This window comes from Podarcis vaucheri, assembly GCF_965113315.1.
Source record: "Podarcis vaucheri genome assembly, chromosome: 9".
Classification (NCBI taxonomy): domain Eukaryota; kingdom Metazoa; phylum Chordata; class Lepidosauria; order Squamata; family Lacertidae; genus Podarcis; species Podarcis vaucheri.
Window position 1 is genome coordinate 998,183 of NC_138767.1, and position 18,938 is coordinate 1,017,120.

At 49.1% G+C, this 18,938-nt stretch overlaps 1 protein-coding gene across 2 annotated transcripts in view; it reads left to right on the top strand.

The window, feature by feature from the left end:
* The window catches only part of SFXN5 (sideroflexin 5), a 104,302-nt gene that overhangs the window by 24,749 nt on the left and 60,615 nt on the right, over positions 1–18,938 (top strand). Inside the window, exons 3-6 of one of the 2 annotated variants that reach the window (XM_082236634.1) lie at positions 2,142–2,219; positions 14,918–14,944; positions 16,206–16,260; positions 18,907–18,932. In XM_082236634.1, coding sequence (XP_082092760.1) covers positions 2,142–2,219; positions 14,918–14,944; positions 16,206–16,260; positions 18,907–18,932 — 186 coding nt within the window. The remainder of the gene's footprint in view (positions 1–2,141; positions 2,220–14,917; positions 14,945–16,205; positions 16,261–18,906; positions 18,933–18,938) is intronic. The other variant, XM_082236635.1, reaches the window with a different exon arrangement.

An 18,938-nucleotide genomic window follows, 5' to 3' on the forward strand; every position in this document is an offset into this window, starting at 1 on the left:
GGGGAGGGCGGGATATAAATAACATTTTATTATTTTATTATTATTATTATAATAACACAATTTATAAAGCTCAAAACTAAACTAGTAAGAAGAACAACTGGAGAGCCTTGGTGACTCATTGCATGAGGTGCCTGATAAATAGTGGACCCATGTAAACCCCACAGCTCAGCCAGGCCCCTTGGCTTGCTGAAGTAGAATCGTTTTGACATGGGATTGATAGGCTATCAGAGAGGGGGCCAAGCACATCTCCTGGGGCAGAAGTTTCACAGTTTGGGCACCTTGACAGAGAGGGACCCACTCCTATGTGGGTCTTGGAAAAGAGCCCCACCACCACCACCAATGACCTGAATGGGTGGAGGAGACCATTATTCGCCATGTATTCTCCTTCTGCGTGGTGTCCTTCCTTCAGTGTTCTGGGGTGATGGATCATTTGCAAATGTACAGCATCCCTCTCCTCTCCTGTCTCCAAGACGAGATCTCCTACCTGAGATCTTCTCCCAGTTTTACCTAATTTGGTTTGCCAATAATCCGGAGTCTGAATCGGGGCCTTCTGTGTGGTGGCCTCAGCAGCGTTGCATTTTCTCTTGCACAGTGCCCTGTTTCTGCAGAAGGTGAGCGAAAGGGAAAGGGCCAAAGTGCGGTGACAGACCACAGGGACGGGGTACCGAGGGACCATTGCTCTGACTTGGTATAAACTAACGCCCTGTGTTCAGAATCTCAGTTTTTTCTATAACTAGCTTTCAGGAGGATGTGATAGCACTAGATGCATTGCAGTTTATCGTTTTGGTCTGATGAAAAGCCAGCAGGGAATGTCTTAGGCTAGTGAGCATGTTGGCTGGGTGGGGAGTTGGGGGGGGGTCTCCTCTTATTAGCTCCCCCTCTTTGCTGCACCTCCAACTCTCAGACTGGCACCCTGTTCTGCAGTTTCCCAAGCAAACTGCAAAGCCGCCTTTGATGTTGCAATGAAAAAGGAAGAAAGAGATCTCCGTGCAATTAATGGGAGCCTGAGGAAGGAGCAAGCTGGGTGGCAGAACGCGAAGAGAAGGTCTCCTCCTCCTCCTCCTTCTGCAGGGCTCCAGTAGCCAAAACCTTTGGAGCCAACTGGATTCTTTTCCCAAAAAGGCCTTTTCTTCAAAACTTGCAGTAAACTTTGATAGAGCAACAGCAGTGTTCAAACTTGAACTTTGGTGTTGCATCTTTTTTTTACATTTAGCAATGTGACTGAGGCAAGGTTTGCATTCTTACTCTGTTTAATTCAAGAAGAACCACTTTGAATCTCTGGCTGGATGAAGGAGAGGAGGGGACAGGAGGACTTCTCAGGAGATAACGTTGCCCACCTGCTACCCCTGAGGCTGCCAGGGCAGGCGGACCTCTTGATAATTGTATATGACCGCATGGCATTTCCCCCACGGAAACCAGGCAGCAACCTGACAGGCCTGATGTTGCTTCACTTGCTGAAAATGGATTGGTTTCACCAAGCATTTTTAGCTAATTAATTTGATTCAGTGTTGGTCATTTCTTCCATATGTTATGATTCTAGAATTTAAAGTTTTATGATGTTTTAATGATTTTACTGCATATCATGAGTAAAATATAATGAGTTGGTTTATTAAGATTCTTATAAACTAACAGACAGACAAGTGAAAATACTTGGGTAGTTTTGCACAACTTATGTAATTTCTTCCAATAACAGAACTTTTCTTGCTGTAAAACATATATCTAATTTTCTAGGACCTGAGGGAGATTTTTCCGGAACTGTGTAACTGAGGTCTTCCTTGGGCCTGGGGGGTGATTTTAGTATCTTAAACTGGCCCCCTCCACTCCCACGCCTTTCCCCAAAGGGCTTCCTGTGCTGCCAGTCCAGCTCTTTTGCACCTGCAGGAGGAGCTGGCATTTCCAGGGTCCCCTTTCCTAGTCCACCTGGTTGCAGAGAGCATCCTGCCTGTGAGACGGCCAAAGCCACAACCAGACCTTGAGGACAGAAAATTCGCAGTTTTAAAATTCAGCTAAGTGACTGTGCTGTCTTGGCCAACTGGTGCCCCTGGGTAGTTTCTTGACACCTGGTGTGAGCTGTAGTCCCGTCCCCCCCTTTGTGGAATAGTTGCTGCTAACTCTCACCTCTGCTTGTTGTTTGTGTGCAGAGTCGTCTTAAAGAAGCTGTGCAGTTGCTGGAGGATTATAAACATGGGACTCTGCCCCCAGGAGTCACCAACGAAGAGGTAACGGAAGTGCATGAATCTTTGTACAAGCTTTGCATAAGCATAAGAACCTGCTGATCTGCTGCTATAAGTTCCATGGCCAAAATGGGGTCTGTGCTCTACAGGCGCGTCTGCATCTTTGAGGGTCAGGTGCACATCAGATGTGCTCCCTTCTGCATCGGAAACCCATAATTTAGATCAAGACAAAGATGCATCTAGCCTAGAGCCAAATATTCTCCTCTGTGCATTCTGATATTGAATATTTTATGTATCCTACTTCACACATCACTCCAAGCCCTGTGGTATGTTTAACCCAGCCTAGAAGGCCAAGCATGGTCGGTTTCCCGACAAAAACCACATTGTGACGCCATGGTTTGTTGATTTATGGACCATGGCTTGTTTTCACTACTGCTTAGCATTGTATCTGAAGCAAACAAGCTTTCTTAACCATGGTTTGTTTGGCTACCCCAGATGCTCCCCAAGCCACAAAGGTGTAAGGCAAAACATAGAAGCTTTGGAGGAACCGAGCTGTGGGGCTTATAGAATCGTCTGTGAGACAACATGTGGCTTGTGGAAGAAAACCTGGTTAAAACGGCACTATCTGTGTACGCATCCAGCCTCTGAATATTTGCCAGATATTAATTGGGTGTTTTAATATGTGATGTTCATTGATGCTGGACTTTAGTGTTTGAAATTTCACACTTTATTTGACAGCTGACATGCAGTGGTATTTAATGTTTTGACAGTGTTTGTCAGGTTATGAAGTTTCATTTTTGACAGCTGCCAGAATCCAAACAATCAAAAGATGCCAAGAAGTCTATAAAGCATTCGAGTTCTGAGTTCTGAGGTAAAGAAAACCAGATTCAAAATTTGATTCAAGCATTGGACATTTCTGGGGATCCCAAGTTTCTGCCAGATTTTGTTTCAGCGCCCTCACATGCAGCCCAATGCCCTTAGGAGCTTGGCAGTCCCCAACACCTGGGAAATAGCAGCGCGCTGCCTCTGAATTTGGAGGCTCCATTTTTAGCTCTCATGACGGCCGGCCTTCGCAAGCCTTTCCTCCATTGCTCTGCTTAATCCTCTTGAAACTGGTGCTCACCCTCATCTCTTGTGGCAGAGCACCATCGCATAGTTGTGTCTAGGGGTGTGAGCAAACCTGGCGCAAACACAACTTCACAATCAGAGGGGTCTATATCTTTCACTGTGTGCTGCCTGCCCCCTGTGCCCATCCCTATGGTGCCAGGGGCGCATGGTTTGGATTTCCATCCATGGGAAGTCTGGACATGACAAGTTGTTGCAGAGAGCATCTGGGAGGGGAGACACATCCTTTCACTTTGCCATGGCTGGGCTGGGATTTGAACTTGGGTTTCTTGTGTCCACAACCAACGCTTTGTCCAGTGACCCCCCCCCCCATTGGCTCTGACCACAGATGTTTTGGAGCAGAGTTCTTTTCCTCTACAGGAGAGGCTCAAGCCCAAAGATTGACCTGCCCACTCCCCAGTTCATGGTTCAGCCAGTTCAGGGTTCTTCACTACTGTGGCCAGGAAGGCCTCGTTCAGACAACTTTTGGACAACTGGGATAGAGAACGTTTGCATGAAAAGCCTCTGCACCCTCCTGGGTGGGCATCACGGCTGAATCGGCATATTACCAACTACAAACCTAACCTTGGTGCTGTCGACGGTGACCCCTTGCTGGCAGAGGAGCTTAACCTCTTCTTTGCTCGCTTCGAGAAGGAGCCACCTGAGACGCCGGTATTACAGCCACCAGCCCATAGGGGCCCCTCATTCACGGTAGAGGAACATGAGGTGAGACAGGTTTTGAGGATGGCGAATCCGAGGAAGGCGGCTGGACCTGATGGCATCACTGGAAAGGTGTTGAAGGGCTGTGCGGATCAGCTGGCGAGGGTCTTTACTAAGATCTTCAATAAGTCCTTACACCAGTCTATTGTCCCACCCTGCCTGAAGTCGTCAACTATTGTCCCTCTGCCTAAAAAATCCACAATCAGTAGTTTGAATGACTATAGACCAGTTGCACTGACTCCAATCATCATGAAGTGTTTTGAGAAACTGGTGCGCCGTCACATTATCTCCTGTCTTTCATCAACTTTTGACAACTACCAGTTTGCATACAGAGCAAATAGATCCACAGAAGACGCCATCAATACCACTCTCCATGCTGCTCTGTCCCATCTGGAGCAGCCGGGGAGTTATGTGAGGCTGCTGTTTGTGGATTTTAGCTCTGCTTTTAACACTATCCTCCCCCATAGACTGGTGTCCAAGCTAGAGGCGATTGGACTCTCCAACTCCACCTGTCTCTGGGTTTTGGATTTTTTGTCAGAACGTTCCCAGAGGGTTAGAGTAGGGTCACACATGTCCACAGCCCTTAGCCTTAACACCGGCTCACCACAGGGTTGTGTGTTGAGTCCCCTGCTCTACACTATCTATACGTATGACTGTACAGCCATCTATTCCAGCAACAAAATCATCAAGTTTGCTGATGACACTACGGTGGTAGGGCTCATTTCAGGAGGGGATGAGTCCGCCTATCGGGACGAGGTGGAGCGGCTCTGTGTTTGGTGTGGAGAGAACAATCTGGCTCTTAATACGGCTAAGACCAAGGAATTGGTGGTGGATTACAGGGAAAAAAAGGCGGACATTCAGCCCTTGTATATCAACGGGGAACGGGTGGAGAGGGTGGCGGAATTCAGGTTTTTGGGAGTAGCTATCGATCAGGGCATGACTTGGAGCGCACATACCACTGCTCTGGTGAAGAAGGCCCAGCAGAGAATTTATTTCCTCAGACATTTAAAGAAGAACAATCTGAGTGAGAGACTGCTGGTGTCCTTCTACCGAGGCTCCATAGAGAGCATTCTTACATACTGTATTTGTGCTTGGTTCTCCAGTTGTACAGCTAGGGAGAGGAAGGTGCTCCAGAAGGTCATAACCACAGCCCAAAGGATTATTGGTCATCCTCTCCCATCTTTGGAAGAACTGTACGGTTCCCATTGTCTTAGGAAAGCAAATAACATCCTGCAGGATTCATCTCACCCGGGACACTGTCTGTTTGCACTACTGCCTTCTGGCAGAAGATATAGAAACATCAAGTCAAAGACAAATAGACTGAAAAACAGTTTCTATCCAAGAGCTGTGGCCCTTTTGAATGCTGTAACTCGTTAGTGTGACCTGGGAGTTTGATGGGTGTGGTGTGGGTGTGGCTGGAATGTGGTTTGTTTGGTTGTTGTTGTTGTCTTGCTTTTGTTGTTTTAAGGGATGGCATCCAATTTCGTTGCACTTTGTGCAATGTTGCACTTGTGTAATGACAATAAAGAATCTATCTATCTATCTATCTATCTATCTATCTAGAGGCAGCAGGTTTGCCCTTGTTCAGCCTAAGCTACCTGGATGTTGGGAAGAGGCCTCTTTGTCCCAGAAACAAGGGCTACAGGAGGAATTGGGGTGGGTGGGAAATAGAGACTTTGCCTGTGGGATGCGGGTGGCAGTTATGCAACGCCAGCTCTGCGCTTGGCGAGTGTCAAGGAGCACCGCCAGGAATGGTGCTGGGTGGCGGCTGTGAGCTAGTAGGCTGTGAGGGAAAGTGCCTTGCCGGCAGATGGGCTAATAAGTGTCTGGCATGTGTCAAAAGCGCAGAGCAGCTGGTGTTTGGGGAAGGCCCCATTGCAGGAGGGGTCTGCTGCTAGTGGGCATTGGTCCCTTTCTTCCACTTGCATCTCCCCCCCCCCAATACCGCCAGATGACCCATCTGGCCTCTCCTGGTCCCGTGAAGGTGCGCATGGGGCCAGGTGGGCCACAGCACCACAGAGAGCGCACCGTGAGCAGTTTGTTCCCACAAGCATTGGGAGTGACCAGAGACCTTTGAGCGCCTGCCCTCAACTCTGCTCCCTTGGTTGGAGAGCGATCGCCTCCAAATGAGGCAGCCATTGAGCTCTTCTCTGGCCCTTCCTCTACCAGATGAGCTATTATGGGGATATAAGTGAGCAGAAGAACGCTGGGCTCCTCCAACTCTTTAGTCCATGATGGTGATGACAACAATGACTTGATAGTCACTTTGTTACCCAAAGGTCTCCAAGAGACTTGCAGTACCTGTAAAAACATAAGCATAGACACAGTGTACTATTTTTTAAAAAATCATACAAAACCTAGAATCATAGAATCATAGAATCATAGAAGAGTTGGAAGAGACCACAAGGGCCATCGAGTCCAACCCCCTGCCAAGCAGGAAACACCATCAGAGCACTCCTGACATATGGTTGTCAAGCCTCTGCTTAAAGACCTCCAAAGTGGGAGACTCCACCACACTCCTTGGCAGCAAATTCCACTGTCGAACAGCTCTTACTGTCAGGAAGTTCTTCCTAATGTTTAGGTGGAATCTTCTTTCTTGTAGTTTGGATCCATTGCTCCGTGTCCGCTTCTCTGGAGCAGCAGAAAACAACCTTTCTCCCTCCTCTATGTGACATCCTTTTATATATTTGAACATGGCTATCATATCACCCCTTAACCTCCTCTTCTCCAGGCTAAACATGCCCAGCTCCCTTAGCCGTTCTTCATAAGGCATCGTTTCCAGGCCTTTGACCATTTTGGTTGCCCTCCTCTGGACACGTTCCAGTTTGTCAGTGTCCTTCTTGAATTGTGGTGCCCAGAACTGGACACAGTACTCCAGGTGAGGTCTGACCAGAGCAGAATACAGTGGCATTATTACTTCCCTTGATCTAGATGCTATACTCCTATTGATGCAGCCCAGAATTGCATTGGCTTTTTTAGCTGCCGCGTCACACTGTTGGCTCATGTCAAGTTTGTGGTCAACCAAGACTCCTAGATCCTTTTCACATGTACTGCTCTCAAGCCAGGTGTCACCCATCTTGTATTTGTGCCTCTCATTTTTTTTGCCCAAGTGCAATACTTTACATTTCTCCCTGTTAAAATTCATCTTGTTTGTTTTTGCCCAGTTCTCTAATCTGTCAAGGTCGTTTTGAAGTGTGATCCTGTCCTCTGGGGTGTTAGCCACCCCTCCCAGTTTGGTGTCATCTGCAAATTTGATCAGGATGCCCTTGAGTCCATCATCCAAGTCGTTGATAAAGATGTTGAATAAGACCGGGCCCAAGACAGAACCCTGTGGCACCCCACTAGTCACTCTTCTCCAGGATGAAGAGGAACCATTGATGAGCACCCTTTGGGTTCGGTCAGTCAGCCAGTTACAAATCCACTGAGTGGTAGCATAGTCAAGACCGCATTTTACCAGCTTCTTTACAAGAATATCATGGGGCACCTTGTCAAATGCCTTGCTGAAATCAAGGTAGGCTACATCCACTGCGTTCCCTTCATCTACCAGGCTTGTAATTCTGTCAAAAAACGAGATCAGGTTAGTCTGACATGACTTATTTTTCAGAAATCCATGCTGACTATTGGTGATCACAGCATTCCTTTCTAGGTGCTCACAGACTGTTTGCTTAATGATCTGCTCCAGAATCTTCCCTGCTATTGATGTCAGACTGACTGGGCGGTAATTATTTGGGTCCTCTCTTTTCCCCTTTTTGAAAATAGGGACAACATTTGCCCTCCTCCAGTCTGCCGGGACTTCGCCTGTTCTCCAGGAATTCTCAAAGATGACTGCCAGTGGTTCTGAGATCACATCTGCCAGTTCTTTTAATACTCTTGGTTGCAGTTCATCTGGCCCTGGAGACTTGAATACATCTAAACTAGCCAAATATTCTTGTACTATCTCCTTAGTTATTCTGGGCTGTGTTTCCTTTGCTGAATCATTTGCTCCAAATTCTTCAGGTCGGGCATTGTTTTCTTTATTGGAGTGTAAAATGTTTTTACACTATGCAAAAACAGAACCACAGGAAGCTTAGGCAGCGCACTGCTAATGCGCAGAGCAAGGATCTGTTGCATTCTTCTTGTGGCTCCGTATAATGTGATGTACAGCGGCAGGGTTAAATAAATAAATGAAGTAATCCATCCACAGAACAGATCAAAACTTAGCAGTGGCGGGCCACTGAGCAACGGCATGGAAGCAACCGTGGCAAACCTGCCACAGTTGTTTCTGCAGCTAGCTAGTCATTGCTACTGGAAAAGATGATCCGAAGTGCTTAGAAGGGATCGTTCGTGCTGCAAAAGTGCACTGCAGTTAAGTGTATTTGATTCATTCTTAACTAGGAATGCTCAGTTCTGTCTGTCCCCATCTCAGCAGTTCACATGGTTGCCTCCTCTGTGCTGAAATGCCAGATGATGAGGCGGAGGGGAAGAAGGGGCAGCGTTTCTGAGTCCTCCCGTTTCTCTCTCTTTTTAAAAAAATATTTTTATTCACTTTCCAATACAAAATTATACAGTCCATACAATTTAGTTAGATCCCATTTCTGCTTGTTGACTTCCCTCAACCCATCTGATATTCCTTCGTTTCCTTACTTTCTCCACATTTCTAAAATTATAATTACATTACTATTATTTAATTTCCCTTATTTTTAATATTATTCTGACATTTCTTTTCACAGAGCTTAATTAAAACTTACAAACGTTATCTGATTGTCACTTATTTTTTACATATACTCTGTAAATTTCTTCCAGTCTTCTGTAAATCTCTGATCTTGTCGATTTCAGATCCTTCCTGTCAGTCTATCAAGTTCTGCATAGTCCATCATTTTCATTCTCCATTCTTCCTTCGTTGGTAGCTCCTCTTGTTTCCAGAGTCTTCCCGTTTCTCAAAGTGTGTGTCTGGCTGACCGGTCATTTGTCAGGGATTCTTTAGCTGTGATTCCTGGGTTGGAATCTACAATTCTATGATTTGATGGCATTGCTCCCCCATGTCTTACCCAAACCACCTGGGATGTGATGCTGGGGGCAAGGAGGGACTGTTCTGGGCTGGGCAGCGCTACTGTCTTTGCATCCTGCTTGCGGGGGCTTCCAGGACGCATCTGCTGCAGACACAGTTCTCAAACAGAGACCTGGCAGAAGTTGCCTGACTTCCCTCCTTGGCTGTTGGTTCCTGGCTGCTTTGGAGGGCTTGAGCATGCTTGGGCAGCCCTCCTCAGCGAGGCCAGGTTGGGATGTGGAGCTGCAGGACAGGCCCCACAGCTCATTAATGACAGAAATTAATGGGGGGGGGCACACCAGGCTCCTCTGCTGTGGAACCAGTGATGAGTGTCCAGCGAACAGCTTGCTGAGGAAGAGGTATTACCCAGTTCCTCCTCCGCTGAAGGCTGCTCATCGGAGCTCGTCCTTGTGTGCTGCTAATGATGGTAACAGGCTGTCGGCCCCCATTGCCAAGGTTTCCCAGCACTGCGTGGGCTGCCGTGGGGAGGAGGAAGTCGGCAGGGCCTGGGCTGCCTTTGTGGCTGCGGGGCAACTTCTTGGCTCTCCTGCTCAGTTCCAGCTTTCCGTGATCCCTGCTTAGCAGAGCGTACAGAAAACGTGACGCTGCAGCCTCCACTAAGCTGGCCCCTTCCAGGTTTGGGGGGCTGAATCTCCCATCGCTTGGAGGGTCAGGTGGCCATATCTGAACCCAGGTAGCCTGATCAGTTTTGTCAACTGATGGGTAACCTCCAGGTTGGACTACTGTAGTGTTGTGTTTGTAGGGCTGCCCCTGAGGTTGACCCGGGTGGCGTGGCTAGAGCAAAATCCCTCTCTTGGCTGCTCCCTGGAGCAGACTCCACTACGCCTCTGCTGGAAGGATTGCACGGGCTGCCAATCTGCTGGACCTGGTGTACGGAGCCCCGGCTTGGGAGGACAGGTTACCTACTAAGTTAATTTGTTTGTGAAGCTTGAGAACTCAGAGGAAGCGCTGAATAGATGTCGCTCTTGTTTAGAAAGAGAGTGAGCAGAAAATAATGACGGCAGACTTTGAAACCTCCTTCCAAACCTCCACGGTCCCCTCCTAGGAGTTCCCCCCTTTGTGGAGGAAGTTTGGAGCTTGTTTTCCAGCCAGCCCAAAGGACCCGCAAGATCAGAGGAGCCATCAAGCATGGCGTGTTGAGACATTCTGATAGAGAAGCCTGTGTCTGGATGGACTAGCTGCCTAGGGCTAAGTTTCTAGGGCTCTCTGGCTTGCAGCTCAGCTTCTTGGCTCTGTGGAGATGCCTGTGAGGCTGGGAACAGGGCCCCTTTTCCCCCCAGTAATAATTTTGGGGGTATTCTCCTCTTCCTTCTGAAAGACAAGGAAGAGGCGACGTGATAGAAAGCTTTTATCCCTCTCCCATAAGACTAGAACTCAGGGACAGCCAGTGAAGCTGAATGTCGGAAGCTTCAGGGCAGATAAAAGAAGCGACTTCTTCATGCAGTGCATTGTTAAACTATGGAACTCCCTCCCCCAGGAGTTGCTCTTGTGCTGGAATCCTGCTTGGGGTTTTACAAGAAGAGGCATTTGGTTGGCCACTGTACAAACAGGAGGCTGGGCTTGAGGAGCCCTCTTTGGCCTGATCCAGGCTCTTTTCACCTTCTTATCATATTAACACTGCAGCCAGGGGACTTTCCCATATATTTTCCTGGTGATTTGCCTAGGCTGGTCACTTAGAGCAGGGGTCAGCAAGGTTTACCAGCCGGTTCACTCCAGCGGAGTGTCTGCGCAAGTGCAGATGCAATTTCCGGTGCCGCGGAAGCAAGTCCCCACACCACGCTGTGCCAGTTTAGCGCAGCGAGCGGGGACTCGCTGAGCGGGCGGCTCGGTTTGGGGGTGGGTCGTGGGCCGGTTTAACGACCCCTGTGGGCCACTTGTGGCCGATGGGCCTTAGGTTGCTGACCCCTGATTTAGAGGACCCCTGCCTGCCTCTTCTGTTGCAACACTCCAGTCTATGTAGGTGCAGGAAACCTCACAGCTTTTGGCTCACAGTTGTCAGATGAGGCATGTAGACAAATGTCCTTCCTCACTGAGGAGGGAGCCATTACCCCCAAGCTCTGCCTCCACAGCTGGAGAATCCTGCCTGGATGTTTCCCTTGGGCACACCTGGTTGGCAACTATGAGAACAGGAGGCTGGACCAGATGTGTCATGGGCCGGATCCAGCAGCAGGCTCTTCTGATGTTCTCTGGTGTAGACGATCTCCAGCCCGTCCTGCTTTCTGCCTCACTCTCCTCCGCTGGCCGTGCCTCTGACCACAGCCTCCTGGCGGCAAGGTATCTCACCCAGCTGCCGCTTCCCTCACCTTTAAGTCCTTTTAATTACTGCTCCCACCAGCTGCTGCAGAAGAGCTGAATGGAAATCGCCACCCATTTAACACAAGCATGCCCCCCTGTGAAACTGGACGGCTAGGCACCGCCCTCCGCTGGCCTGCTCCCGGGGAGGTGGGCTTGCTCTCCCCTTCCCAATCTCCAGCCTGCTTCCGCCTGCCTTCCTCGACTTCGCACCCCTCCTCGCCCTTGCCGGACGCAGCCTCCTCCGCAGCTCTCTCTGCCTGGAGACGGATTCATCTCCCTTTGTGGCTGAAGTGCAAAGAGACTCTGCCACCCTAATGGGCAGGTATTTATTGCCGGGCTCCCCCTTCAATCAGGCTAGCAGCGGGAAGGGCCCCTCCTGCTGGCTGAGGCACAGCAGAGGACAGTGAGTCTGCCGTAGGCCAAGCAGCATCCCTTTGCGGGGATAAATGGCTTTTCTTTTACACTGTTGATGAAGAGCGAAGAGGTCTGTTTGCAGTAAAATGGCACTTTGCACTTCCTCCCGCCTCGCCTGGCGCCTAAGTATTACTCAGCCCTGCACAAGATACAGATTGCAGGATGCTGGGGCCTGCAGTCTGAGAAGCCCTTTGACAGCCCTTAGCAGGAGGAAGGGTCCCCCATTAAAGGCCCCCCAGTTTGCCCCAGTTTCCCACAAGGTGCCTGATGGAGGTGGCCAGGGCAGAGCCTGTTTCACCAGCTGGTGTGCGGTGGCAGCGGGTGCCCCTTGGGGATGGTAGGGCAGAAGACGGGGAGACCTGCCATAGGTGGTGCCAGGCGGGGCCACCTTATTCCAGCTTTGTCCCCCTCTTCTTCCCTGCTAAATTCCACGAGGGGCAACACAGAGGAGGAAGCTGGCAGACAGGGTAGCTTGAGGCTGGTGGGGCAGTGCCCTCTGCGTGCCTCCTAATGGACCAGCCTCCATGGCAGGGCGAGGGGCGCCTTGGCACACTCTCGCCTTCAGCAGATCCACCTCCTGAGCAATTGGGAACTTGACTGTGGGTCTGAGTGAGGCTGTGGGGAGAGGGGAAGGGAGCACTTGGCTTTCCTGAGACCCAGGTGTCTGCGCCCGTGGCAAAGAGAAGGGGGAGATGTGAGCTTCTGCCTTCCTCGTTCAGGTAGAGCTGCTGTGCCACAGACCTTTGGCTGTCCCCAGTGGCTGTGGATTTGGAGGAATCGGGGTCCTGCCACTTTTGGGTTTCTTCAAACTGTATTGCTCCTTGAGAAGCTCCTTGGGAAGCCTTTCTCTCTGGCTGCCTCTTCCACACCCAGAGATCGGCAGGCCAGGCAAGGTGGGCATCTCTTTCCCTGCCCTTCTTTTCTAATTAACCTTTGTTGTTGCTGAGTCGTTTAGTCGTGCCCGACTCTTTGTGACCCCCTGGACCAGAGCACACCAGGCCCTCCTGTCTTCCACTGCCTCCCTCATGCTGGTAGCTTCGAGAACACTGTCCCACCATCTCGTCCTCCGTCGTCCCCTTCTCCTTGTGCCCTCCATCTTTCCCAACATCAGGGTCTTTCCCAGGGAGTCTTCTCTTCTCCTGAGGTGGCCAAAGTCTTGGAGCCTCAGCTTCAGGATCTGTCCTTCCAGTGAGCACTCAGGGCTGATTTCCTTCAGAATGGAGAGGTTGGATCTTCTTGCCGTCCATGGGACTCTCCAGAGTCTCCTCCAGCACCAGAATTCAAAAGCATCCATTCTTCAGCAATCAGCCTTCTTGATGGTCCAGCTCTCACTTCCATACATCACGACTGGAATTAACCTTAGGAAGACCCTTTTCTCACCTGCTTCCCCCCCCCCCCGCTGCCTGCACCATCACATGAGGATCATGTGAGAAGCAGCCCCTCTTGGGAGGTGTCTTGGGGGTCTGGCTCCCTTTAGTGACCCTTGTCTGAATCCTTCCTTGCTTCCTAGGGGGATGATGTGAGGACTAATTAATTCACGTCAGTAAAGTGTTGTTTGAGTGCATTTTTATTATCTTGTCACTTTCAGAACTTGACTCCATTAGGTTACATGCTATTTTACATTGGAGTAAACCCATTGGTTCCGGCAGAGCTCTTCTCCGTGGGACTACAAGAGAGTCAGATACTTGTTTTGCCATGCTGCAGGGGAGGTGGGGGCTGGGTGCGATGTTGCAGTTCCCACCCCGGGTATTCCAAGTCCCGATGTCTCTCGCGTCAGCTACACTTGTCCAAATCTGCTGAATTGCTGGTTTAGGGTGCTAAAATTTAGGGTGCTAAAGCAGTCACCCAGAGGCCAATTTAACTGCAGTCTGGTACGCTCAGTGGGACTTACTTCTGAGTAGACATGCCTAGGATTCCACTGCTCAGAGGACTTTTTGGAAGAGTGCGGTGGGTCATTCTTGAAAAGTGTTGTGCCATTTGGAGTGATGTGATTGTATTCTCTGTTATCTGAATACAAAATAATATAATCGTAGAATCGTACAGTTGGAAAGGACCACGAGGGCCATCTGGTTCCACTCCCTGCAAGGCAGGAATCTTTTGCCCAGCCTGGGGCCCAAACCCACAGCCCTGAGATTAGGAGTGTCATGCTCTGCTATTTGAGCTGGCAGGTGCCAGGGTGCCCTTGCACTTTATACATCCATTGATGCAAAGTACCATAGATTCTGGCGTATATGATGACTTTTTAACCCCGGAAAATCCTCTAAAAAGTCAGGGGTCGTCTTATACGCTGGGTATGGGTTTGCTGGGCAGCGGCAGTGGGCGGCAGGCTCCACTCCGCACCAGGAGGAAGCCGCCCAGCGAAGCCGGCTTAGCATCGCTGGGCAGCTTCCTCCCGGCGCAGAGCCCGGCGCCCACTGCCGCTGCCCAGTGAAGCTGCCGCGTATGACTGGCCGTATAAGTCGACCCCCCAAATTGGCAGCTGCCAGCTTATACGCCCAGCCGCCTAATATGCCTGAATCTACGGTACTCACCTAGAATGTGTTTTTTAATTCTTGGATTTTTAACAAGAACCTCACACAGAAATCCTCACCTGGCGGGAGGGGTGGATGCGTCGCTCGGTTCTGCCCCCCCCCCTAAATCCTGGCTATGCCCATGGGCAGCCTGTCCCACATTTCTCTTGTTTTAATTAAACTTTAATCTGTTTGATTGAGCATCAAAGGGTGGGTTTTCGTGGGGAAAGCTCTGGGCAAAACACAACAATGCTTGAACATGGAACTTTTAAGCGTGGACCTGTGCCTGCAAAGGGCAGGGCAAAACCTAAGCGTGGATAAGCTCTTGGTTGCTGGGTTGGGTTGCAAGCGCTGCTCAGGTGGCCCCCATCTTGCCAGCCACGGGCAGTGGGAAGGCACAACTACAGACACCTCTCCTGCAAGGGTCAGGGACCACCACCCATCTCGTGTTTTGGAAAATGGTGGGATGTTCAGGAAACTCGTGCTTCGGTTTCCACAGTGAATTTGTTCAGAGGCAAACTGGGTTGTGGGTTCTTGGCCTTGCATCCTGTGACATTTGTTTTGCATGTGCACCGACTCTGCAGGCTCCTGGGCTCACCTGACTGATTCCCCCCCTAACAAGCAACATTAATTATGTTCTTTTGTATTTCTAGCTTTGGAAAGCACAAAAAATTAAACAGGTAACCCACTCTTTGCTTCTCCTTTATTGTGCTGCTGCTGCCTTTTTGCCTTCCTGCAAAAGTGGCGAGTGCTGGCTGTCCTTGTCTGTTTGGCCGCCTCTGCTCTGTTTGCCCAACAGGATGCCTGGCCTTTCCTTGCCCTGGGAGCTGCCCTTGCCTTCCCTTTTCCATTAGGGTCAAGGAGGAGTCGCTGCAGGGGCCCCAGACCAAGACAGAGGCAATGCATGGTTTCCAAGCTCATGGGGATGCTGATGGGGGGGGGAATAGGCCCAATTGCAGGTAGGTGTGATGCTCCTGCTAAATCCAACAAAGGGTAAAGCAGCCTAGAGGATTCTCCAGGTGTACCCCCTCTTTAGGGGACGCGGGTGGTGCTGTGGGTTAAACCACAGAGCCTAGGGCTTGCCGATCAGAAGGTCGGCGGTTCGAATCCCCGCAATGGGGTGAGCTCCCATTGCTCGGTCCCAGCTCCTGCCAACCTAGCAGTTCAAAAGCACGTCAAAGTGCAAGTAGATAAATAGGTACCGCTCCAGCGGGAAGGTAAACGGCATTTCCGTGCGCTGCTCTGGTAACTCTGGAGTGCAGTCATAGTGCAATCATAGTCAAAACTTCAGCAAAGGCCTTTTTCTCACATAATAGACCCTCTGTTGCACTTACATAGTCCGACTGAATCGGGGGAATGTCAGCCTGGGATAATAATAATAAAATAAAATAATAATAATAATAATAATAATAATAATAATAATAATAATAATAATAATTTTTTATTTATACCCCGCCCTTCCCGGTTCAAAAACCGGGCTCAGGGCAGCTGACAACAAATTTAAAACACTTAATTGTAAAAGCAGCATAAATTCCAGTATAAAAACATGAATAACAATAAAATTCAAAATTCTTTATTGGTTTTTAGTTTTTCAAATACCACCTCCTCTCGTGGCTTGAGAGCGTTTAGCTGGGGGCGGGGAGAATGTGCATGGGGGGCAGCTTTTCAGTGCTAGCCAGACCTGCTTGCGGTTTGTGCCTTTTGAATGTATATGGGGGGTGGGGGTCGGGGGGGGGTTATAAAGGAGGTCATGGAGGCAGGAGAAAAAGTGGAGCGGTCAACATGTCACCAAGGACCACCTCTTTCTCGCAGGGCAAAAACCCTCTGCCCCCCATCATCCCTGGAGTTGTAGGCAACTCACTTGCACCACGGCTGGGAGGGCAGGACTGGGGATGGCACCCCCCCTTCCTCTCTACCTTCACTGTGTCTGATTTCTTGTAGGCCATCATCCATCCGGACACTAACGAGACGATTTTCATGCCTTTCAGAATGTCAGGTATGGCCCAACCTCGTAAAGAAGCTCCTTGGATGCATTATGTTCCCCAACCCCCCCAAGCAATCCTTAAACAAAAATATATTGTACTGCTCTTTGGATTCCCCCATTGTTATTTTAGGATGCCAGAAAGGCTTTTGTGGACCTGCAAGCCCCTCACAATTAAAATAAAAACTTTTAAAATTATATATGTAGTGTGTATATGTGTGTGTGTGTGTGTGTGTGTGTGTGTGTGTACACCTACCAACTGCTCTCATAGCTTCTCTACTATGATACTGTGCTACCAGAATTTGTCAATTTAAATTAAACATTAAAAAAAATAATCTTTGTGCTGAGCGTTCCTGCAGGCCCCCTGCTTCCTGCTGTGCTTATGCAATTTCCACTGGCTTTTCTGGTCCCTGAGACCCCCCCAGATGCATTTTTGCATTGGAAGGGCAACAGGAAGGTCTCTCTTAGGAAGATCCAGGGGGGAGCAGCAAAAACAACAAGGGGGCCCAGTTGTTTAGAGCATGGTGTTGATAACGCCAAGGTTGCAGGTTCGATCCCCGTGTGGGACAGATGCCTCTTCTGGATGATCCTCAGGATCCCTTCCAACTTGACAATTCTGTGATTCTTGCGGCACTTTGAAGACTAGGAAATTCATTTTGGCATAAGCTCTCGTGGACTCAAGCCCACTTTGTCAGACGCGAAAGTGATGAAGTGGACTTCAGCCCACAAAACCTTATGCTGCAATAAATTTGTTAGTCTTTAAGATGCTGAGAGTCACTTTGTTGTCTTAAGATGGTACTGGCCATCTTTCCTTTTAAAGGACTTGCATTAGAACAAATGATTTTTCTTTTCTTTTCAAAATTCCTGCCTGATAGGCTGGGGTTGCCTTCTTCACTCACTCACCGGAGGGTGGTTGTTTTTTTAATTGATTGATTTGACAAGTTAATTGGTTAAATATTGCAGCCCTGCTTAAAGGAATAACTGAGACAAAGCTTCCCCAAAAGTGTTTGGGTGGACCTTACCTGCTCGGCAGCCTCGTGGCTGAGCCCCGGCAGTTTTCTTTCTCCCCCAGAGCCAAGCGCTGCATTGAGTGTGTGACCAGCTGGGATTGGCTTGCAAGAGCCACCGCAAATAGCAGCTCCCTCGATTCAGACTCTCGCCTCTCCACTGGCATTGCATCCCTCAGGGAGGAATGTAGTTTTGCTCATGGCACGTCAGATTTAACTCCTCTGCAAGTGTTCACACATGTGATGAGACCTGTGGTATCCTTGCCTCTAGCCTGAGTACCTTACGTATTTTAAGATTTTTTTTTTGCCATTTTATGTTGTAAAACACCCTGAGATCTGCAGGGGGAGAGTGGCGTACAAATAATAGTAGCAGTAGCATCCCCTCCAACATTTCTCCAGTGAAAATAGGGACATCCCATTCCATAATGATAATTTTCCTATTTATACCCCACACATCTTACGGGGTTGCCCCGGCCACTCTGGGCAGCTTCCAACATACAGGGTTGCTTTCAGATGGCTCGGGGGTTGCATAACTCCATGCCCCCCAACATTTCTCCCATGGAAACAGGTACGTCCTAAGGAAAAGCGGGACATTCCGGGATCAAATCATAAACCGGGACGGCTGCTCTAAATCAGGGATGTCCCTGGAAAATAAAAACTCTTGGAGGGTCTGTAGTAGTAGTGGTGGTAATAATAATAATAATAATAATAATAATAATAATAATAATAATGTCAGAGTTCAGTAGCAAAGGATGGTGGGCAGAATCCTAATGTCACCTGAGACACAGGAAAAACACAGACACAGTTCTGCACAGGATTGAGGTTTGATGAGGCCCTCAGCTACTGAAGGTAATGGGACCCTTTATATGTCCAGCTGCCTTTTGACAACAACAAATTGTCGCTGTTTTTTGGGTTGTATATATGCTATATAGTCATTTACAGACCTAAGAGGTATCTCAAGCCATTTGCACATGTTGCCATGCTACCAGTCCATGCAGAATGTCGGCATCCTATACATAGAAAGGAGCGAACCAGTGATTCCTGCCAACCCAGCAGTTCGAAAGCATGTCAAAGTGCAAGTAGATAAATAGGGACCGCTCCGGCGGGAAGGTAAACAGCGTTTCCGTGCGCTGCTCTGGTTCGCCAGAAGCGGCTTAGTCATGCTGGCCACATGACCCGGAAGCTGTACACCGGCTCCCTTGGCCAATAAAGCGAGATGAGTGCTGCAACCCCAGAGTCGGCCACGACTGGACCTAATGGGTCCTTTTCTTAACCTTTTTTTTAAACCAGTGATATTTTAGGGAGCAGGCTAGCAGGCAGAGGCCCATGACTTACATCATAGGAGCCTACACAACACAAAACACTGTCGCTGTATGTAGGTTTTATTTCATTTGTTTTTTATCTTTATTTTGGAAATGTACATCCAGGTTTTTTCCCTTTAATTTTTTGGTGGCCCCCAAGAGAGTGGGGCCCTAAGCTATACCTTGTTGAGCTTATATGTAAACCCGGCACTGGGTCTGGGGAAGGGTGAGGTCTTTTGTCTCTTTCCTCTGCTCTGCATCTGAGGTATCACTTGCACTAGACTATAAACCTATTTTGGGGTGATGGAGTCTCTGTATATACTAAAGTATGTCCCCCCCCCTTCTTCCTGTAGGTTACATTCCTTTTGGGACACCTATTGTGAGT